Source organism: Physella acuta, unplaced genomic scaffold (genome assembly GCF_028476545.2).
Source record: "Physella acuta isolate Inbredline_101_S28 unplaced genomic scaffold, ASM2847654v3 ptg000664l, whole genome shotgun sequence".
NCBI lineage: Eukaryota > Metazoa > Mollusca > Gastropoda > Physidae > Physella > Physella acuta.
In genome coordinates, this window is record NW_026732183.1 from 511,565 (window position 1) to 519,584 (window position 8,020).

Here is an 8,020-nt window from a genome sequence, read left to right on the forward strand (position 1 = left end):
TATACATATGTATGTATAAATATATATATATATCTATATATATATATATATATATATATATATATATATATATATATATATATATATGATAGTATGTATGTATATATATGTATGTATATGTGTATACATATGTATGTATTTATAAATATATATATATATATATATATATATATATATATATATATATATATATATATATATATGTATATATATATATATATATGTATATATATATATATATATATATATATATATATATATATATATATATATATATATATATATATATATATATATATATATATATATATATATTTAGATATATATTATTATATTAACATATAACATTTTAAAATTTTTATAAAATGTCAAAGTAATATACGAATTATGCATAAAGGTTCTGAATATGAACTGCCTTATATAATTCCAATACGTTGCTGAAGGGTTTATCAGCTTAAAGTTCTAACCATAAAGAAAATACAACTACAAATTAATTAAACACGTTGTTTTTTTATTTACTTTAATATAATTATATTCTACACATGATAGATGTCAGCTGTACAACAACTAAACAACCAAGATAATTCTTTTCGAGAAAATATTTCTTTCCCACATTAACGAAGCCCAATAGGGCCGGTAAGTAGGTCACCAACCAGTTCTACGGTTCAATAAAACCTGCATGAGCCATAGTACTGGTTGGTGACCTACTTACTAGCCCTATTGCCCATATGGTTCTGCGACTGACGCCCAGAGGAAATAATAATTTGAATGCACCCATCGTTGCGAATGGTGACACAGTGAGCTGAAGCAACAGATGAATTCTAATCCAACGACAAAACTTGTTTTTCCTGTATCAAGAAACATATCTAATAATAACTTATCTAAGGGTATTAAACACCTTTTAAATTCCAAAGCTTAATGGTGGGGTGGGCTAAATATGTGTAGGTGGGTCTAATTCCCAGAATTAAAAATTTTCAGTGGACTAATAAGGAGGGCGCTAGATAAACAGTTTAACATTTCAACTTCAGAGCTGGAATAAATACAGGAGAGAGTGAAGTGTTTTCTAGAACCTCCCGTCAATAGTGTACGTGTAGCAAGTTCAGAACAGAACAGAAGTATAACTTAGTAAAGTTTCTTGAAAGTTGTTTATTTATTGATAAGGTACTAACAAATAATGAATGTGTGTTAACAAAAGAAAAATGTAATTTCAGTTTGTTGAAAAAGACCCTGTTATGCATCTGAACGTATTTTCGGCCGTGGCGACGGTTTTTCTTATGTCGAGTAAGTTTTGACTTTTTAATTTCCGAAATGTGCTTACTATGTTAATTAGCTTAAGACCATATATTGGTCATCCAAATATGACGTTAAGCTTTTCGTAGGGGAGGGGGCAACATATGTCCTAGGGGTGCAGTTTTGAATTATAAATATAAAACAATTATGAGGGGGGGGGGGGGGGCGCCAATTTAAAAGTTTGTCCACGGGCGACGGGAGGGGTTGCTATGCCTCTGTGCACAACGTCACGATAGCCAGATTCCCCCATCCACCTACCCCTCACCCCTAAAATAAAAATAAAAACTCGTTGTAAAAACTAAAATTTATTTTCTAACATTATTCTTATTCTTGTCTTACATCAACACAAAATTCTGAACACACACACCCCTTCCCTCCCCCTCTTCCCCCACCACCCCTTCCCTAATAAACACACATGTAAAAAATGTAAAAGCTTTCTTAAGGTGTAATTGTTTTTAACCATACTTTTTAAATCATATCTTTTCTAAAAAAATGGTTTTTTTTTTTCAACAAGGTGTGGCTGTTTCATCTGCCGCTGACGGTAAGATCTATCATAAAGTTTGTGTCCTTAATATCCTGTATAACTCATGGTCTAGTTTACTTCAGGTGTAGATTGGTTTAGATATCCACAATAATTGACAACACATTGCGGTGTCTTATTGTTAGTACAGAAGTAGATAAAAAAACATTGGAATTCAGGTGAAAAATAAACTTCTTATATAAGTAATGAATTGGAGAAGGATTTTAACTTTTCCAAATCTTGGAATGCAGATGTTTGGAGGTGATGTGGGTGTTTAGATTGCCCAAATTCGGAATTAAAGTTTAAAATCCAAAATTAGATTTAAATTAAACTTCGGTTATGATTTGAAAAATATTCATCGACTTGTATGCGTTTAAAGAATAATGCTGACGCGTAAAGAAACTTTACAACCCTCTAAAACCGTTGTAGTTTGAAAGATTGACAAATGCTATGGCTGATGACGGTCACGTACATATCTGATTAAAGACCAGAAACGTGTTCATATACAAGATATAGTGCGACCTGAATTCGAGAGTGGGGAGAGGGAGTTGCTATTGCAAGAGTTAACCGTGAAGAAAGAACAAAGTTTATGTGGGAGCCCTAAGGAGCAGCGACAATGTAATGTTTTTACAAGCTTTTATTTAACTCACTTCCTCTGTCGTCAGTCGTCAGTCTGTCTAGACGGAAACGCAGGAGTGAAAATTCGAAAACTTCTACTTGAACGATACGATTCACACTTGGCACGTGGGTCAAGACATGAAGACAATGCAATCTGAAACTAAATTTGACTTAATTGGATGCCTAATTAATTTTTTATGAATTAATTAAAATTTGAACCGAATTAGTAGGCATGTCTAGCCAACCACACCACACGCGTCATCACCTTCAATAGCTGCGCCATCACGTAATGGCTGCGTTCAAAAACCATTGCGCGCCTACTGAACGTGATGTTCAGTAGGCGCGCAATGGTTTTTTAGTCATGTAACTTTTGTAAATAAAACATGTAAAGTACTGAAAAAAAAATCATAAAAAACGTTTTAATAACAAGCTTTTATGTAATAATGCACTAAAAAGTAGAAAATAAATTATAGACTACTATTTAAATAACTATAAAGAAAAGCGTGGGTGTCTTCCTTAACATTAGTAACGGTATCCAATAGATACTAAAGTGACCCACGCTTTTCTTTATAGTTATTTAAATAGTAGTCTATAATTTATTTTCTACTTTTTAGTACATTATTACATAAAAGCTTGTTATTAAAACGTTTTTTATGATTTTTTTAGCAAGTTTATTCAACGGAAAGTACTTGATGAGTTGTGGAAGCTTTATATTTAAAAAAAAACCCTTAAATTGCAGTTGGTGCTTAATGAAATCTATTGAACAGCAAGGACTTGATATGCTGCTGTCGCTTAATCTACAGTCTTACCATTTATTTGACAAGAGCTTATGTCTTTTGACGGGGTCTTTTTATCGCAGACCCAGTGAAGCCCGGGGAGGGGTGGGGTGGTGGTGGGGGGTGGTGTTTGTACGTTAATGTATGTTAATGTACAATTTCAATCGAGAACGCGGGTGAATAAACTCCACTGAAAACAGAAATCCCATCGGTAGCCCACAAGTCAATGGACGCCTATAATTTTATTTAATGACCATAATTTAGTTGATACCAATAATTTTAGTTGATGCCCATAATTTTAGTTGATGCCCATAATTTTTGTTAATGCCCATATTTTCAACCACTGTCGATATTTTAATCGACGCTCATAATTTCAATGAAGGTCAGTAAGTAAGTGAACACCCATAATTCTCTCGGGCGAACAGACTCTTGTAAAGACAAACAACTATTTTTTTTAATCAATGTATCGGATATATCCAAATTTTCTTCCAGCTACCCTATACCCTCCCGACCAACCCCCCGTGGTTGTTGTATACAACAAAACTGTGACGGAGGGGCAGACGGTACAGCTTGATACATCCAGGCGTTCTGTGGCCATCCAATGTACTGTTGAAGGTGGAAACCCAAGAGTGTCAGATATCACCCTGACATGTGGTGGTAGTACATTTACAATTAACAGGTACAGTGAATTGTTTAACCTCCCCTACACCAGCAGCGATCATAGAATCTCATGTACTTGCTCCGCGAACCACGTTACTGGACTATACAAAAAAACAACTTCTTTCGTCTTTAGCACAGGTAAGATATTTAAGTTTAATTTATTTAATCTAAAGCTTGTTTACCTGAAGTTATTTTTAAACTCAAGTTGTTTACAGGAAGTTATTGTATTTTAGGGTATTATAACTTAAGTTATTTTACGTAATGTTATATAATGTGGTTAATTTAACCTAAATAGATATGAACTTATGGGACTATGAGGGTGCGATGGTAGAGCTTGATCGTGTAGACCGACCAAGCAACGTGACTCGCGTTGAGAAGCAAATGTGCCTAGGCATAAAACTGACCACACTATCCCCATGCGTGCTCAGGTCATTGAAACAGATGAAATCCACTTCATCTGCTCAGTGTGTTTTGTGCACAAACGAGTAAAAACGATAACGATTTTTTTACCTTGACTGGTTTTACAAAGATCTAAAGTTACTAAATGTTACTAAAGTATAATTTGCATATAATTTCTTGAGTGTTTTTACAAATGATTTATTGGGCTTCATTTGCATGACAGATTCATTAAGTAATTTCATTCTAATTAGACGTTGTTCTTTACCACAAAACTCGGGTAACTAAAAATCTCCACCGGTTTTACATCGGATTGCGGTGTATATTGTAGGTCTAAGTGTAGTCACTTGTTCAACTCAAGTTAGTGTTAGTTGTTTTAAATGCATTAAAAAGCAAAGAGTGCTGTATTCTTTTACGGTGTACTCACTACCTTACACGTATAAGATTTGAAATAGTTTAAATACCAGGAAAATATTTATAAAACTTTGACTGCTATAGTTGTGTAATCAATACTTACGACGAGGAAATTCTTTCACGGATTAAGTATGGTTTCTGAAAAAATCTACAAATATAAGAAAATGGTATAGCTAATATAAGAAAATGCCAGACCAATATAAAATATCGAACCAAATATAAGAAAATGTAAGATCAAATATAAAAAGCTATCAGACCAAATATGAATTTTCAGAACTCGCAATGAAAAAAATGAAATGTATTTACAGACGGCACACGAGTTGGCTGACAACTTACCTTAGCCAAAACAAAAAAGTAACATCAATAGAAGACATTAATTAAAACTATTTTATAATCAAGCCCGGCCACAATGTATGTTTATTTAAAATATATTAGACATATTTCCCTCTAATCTTAGGCCACACAGCTGTGATCTGGAATGTCCTACTGTTGACGTCACTGCTCCTGGGTAGGACAGTCTTGTCCTTGTCTTCAGACTAAACCCGCATTGTCATGACAGTCTATCGTTTTTGTATCACGAGCATATAAAATATATAAGATTTTTTATACTTTAAATCTGTTATATGGTTTATGTATTGTAATATTTAAGTTTTTCGAAATTGTAGCTTTCATTTTTATTTTATAGTCATATATATATATATATATATATATATATATATATATATATATATATATATATATATATATATATATATATATATATATATATATATATATATTTCATTCATATATGTTTCATTCGGGAAAGTATCACCCAGAAATATGCTATTATATCATTGTAACCGAACAGGATCTTAATACTTTTCAACATGCACACCACAAATAGGAGAAAATTATAATTTAACATTTTATTTATTCTGACTTTCATGGATATGAACATTGTATCTAAACTTAGTAGCATATTACAAAAACGAAGCACACGAAAAGTGCACATTCAAGAACAATGATTAATTACTCATTTTGGTGAAGTGGTGATGTATGCGTGTATCAACTTTATATTTCCCAATTATCTTGAAAATAGAAGGTCAGTTTTGAAAATTCGAAATTTAAAAAAAATTAAAATGCCCATTGATAATAATTAATTGTCAATATTGTTGTACATTAACAACGATACAAGCTTCAATAAACAAATCTATACGACTTGTCAATCAATCACTTGACTCGTTTAGTTACTAGTTACGTTTTTCATTGTGTTAAAATTGTTTGCCTTTCTGTTGTCTCTGAGTCGTTACAGTGTCGTTACAGTGTCTTTACAGTATCGTTACAGTGTTGTTACAGTGTCGTTACAATGTCGTTACAGTGTCGTTACAGTGTCGTTACAGTGTAGTTGCTAGGTCCTTACTGTGTTTCTATTATTTGGTAACTGTTACAGTGTCGTTACAGTGTCGTTACATGTCGTTACAGTTTCGTTGCTGGGTCCTTACTGTGTTTCTATTATTTGGTAACTGTTACAGTGTCTCAGTATATTTTCCCCTGCGACATAAATTGTGATTTAAAAAATAGCTCACCTAATTTACCAAATAAATTGAATGAAAAATAACTTAGCTAAATTTGATTTTAAAAATTTACAAAACACGAATCTGTATATTGTTTTGTCTCGCTGCCCTAAAGTGTTTTTGTAAATTAGCTCACATAATTAACCTAATAAAGTGAATCAGTTCTATGTTAGCTCTAGCCGGGACAGATTTAGCATACAACACACCAATACCCAATCGCAATGTTTCTTTTATACAACTGCGTTTTTTTTTTAAAAAAACCATTCACTTAACTGGGTCAACAGGTATCTTAACATACAATTTTACCTGCAAACATCAATTTCTAATATCCCATTGAACTAACATTTTATAATCACAAAATATTTTATATTTTCTTGTCATCAATACAAGAAAATATTTTTAGTAATATATCACAATGCTAACCTATTGCAGTTTTTTACTTTGTGCGTGCAAGTCTTCCACCAACAAAATAATGCACAAACATATCTGCCACAAACATGCACCATTTTTTACTTTCTCGTATATACGAAGTATAGAGAAAGTATTGTAATCGTGCAAAAAAAATCGAGATTTTTACAAATCTCGACGTTTTACGCCTCACTGATACGGAAAAACATAGTTTTGCAATCTTGTCCGTATGTCTGTGTGTCTGACTGTCTTTCTGTCTGTGTGTAAACACGATAACTTGAGTACCGTTACAGCTAAGTTGATGAAATTGCATATATAACTATTTTATTAAAATCGTAGATCCGTATCAACTTCTGCGCGATTTCCGATAACCGGAAGTGTTACTTTTCCTACTTTGAATTTTTCAAAAGCCTATAACTTGAGTACTGTTTCAGATAGATAAATGAAATTTCACATGTAAGTAAAAGATCTAATTTTCTACCTTCTGTCAAATTTTGAGTCATTTCCGTTGACCGAAAGTACTAATTTACGCTATTTCCGATTTCTCAAAAAAACGCAAGTAAATTTATAAAGTATTAATAATATTGCGCACTATTATGCACATTTTGTTTTTGCGTTCGCTTGGTGCGCAATTCTTTTTTCTATGAGATTCTATTCTATTTTTAAAAGTTTAAGTAATTAAAAATCATGTCTACATTCCAAGTTATATAAGAATATTCGGGAAAGTTTAGGGGAGATCACTCCCGGTTTATTTTTACACAATTATTTACTTACGAGAAAAATGGCCCGTTGAGGAAGGATACAACGGGCGCTAGGTTGATAGTGCTGTCTATTTTCTCGGTACTTTAATTTATACAAAATATAGTCATAGGCATAACCCTAAACCATGCACCTAATCTCATTCATGTCAAAAGTCGCATTTAGAGTTTCTTTCAGGCAACTCTACTTTGGAGGAGGGGGCTACGCCCCCCCCACACCCCATCCCCTCCCCAAAAATATGTCTACCGTCCCATTCAACAAAATAGAATTAAATTTTTTTCCAGTGTCCGCCCCCTCCCAGAAAATTCTACCCCCGCCCCCGAAAATTTCAAGTACCCCCCACCCCTCTCCGGGGAGGAAAAAGTCTGAAAGAAACACTGGTCGCATTTGTAGATCATACAAACCAAAAGAAGAATCTGGGCGGGGCTTCGCCACTACCGGAAGAGATGAAAAAAAAACTGCACGCTAAACACTTTTTAGATTAGAAAAAGTCCCCCCCCCCCCTCCTGGGAGGAAAAAGTCTGAAAGAAACACTGGTGTCGCGCTTAGCCACTACCCAAAGAATTGCATGTAAGAAACTCTTTTAGGGGGATGGATAAGACGTTTTACCAGGAGGTGGGGGG

At 33.4% G+C, this 8,020-nt stretch overlaps 1 protein-coding gene across 3 annotated transcripts; it reads left to right on the forward strand.

The window, feature by feature from the left end:
• The first annotated feature begins 987 nt into the window (after nucleotides 1–987).
• On the forward strand, nucleotides 988–5,362 carry LOC131948885 (uncharacterized). Of its 3 annotated transcripts, none has more exons than XM_059310598.1 (5): nucleotides 988–1,084; nucleotides 1,212–1,281; nucleotides 1,805–1,831; nucleotides 3,697–4,002; nucleotides 5,132–5,362. In XM_059310598.1, exons 2-5 carry the CDS (start codon nucleotides 1,233–1,235, stop codon nucleotides 5,212–5,214), a joined length of 465 nt encoding a protein of 154 aa, XP_059166581.1. In that variant the 5' UTR covers nucleotides 988–1,084; nucleotides 1,212–1,232; the 3' UTR covers nucleotides 5,215–5,362. The 3 variants fall into 3 exon arrangements, with proteins under 3 accessions (XP_059166581.1, XP_059166578.1, XP_059166579.1); XM_059310595.1 differs by having other exon boundaries at nucleotides 1,052–1,115; XM_059310596.1 differs by having other exon boundaries at nucleotides 1,062–1,125.
• The last annotated feature ends 2,658 nt before the right edge of the window (nucleotides 5,363–8,020 follow it).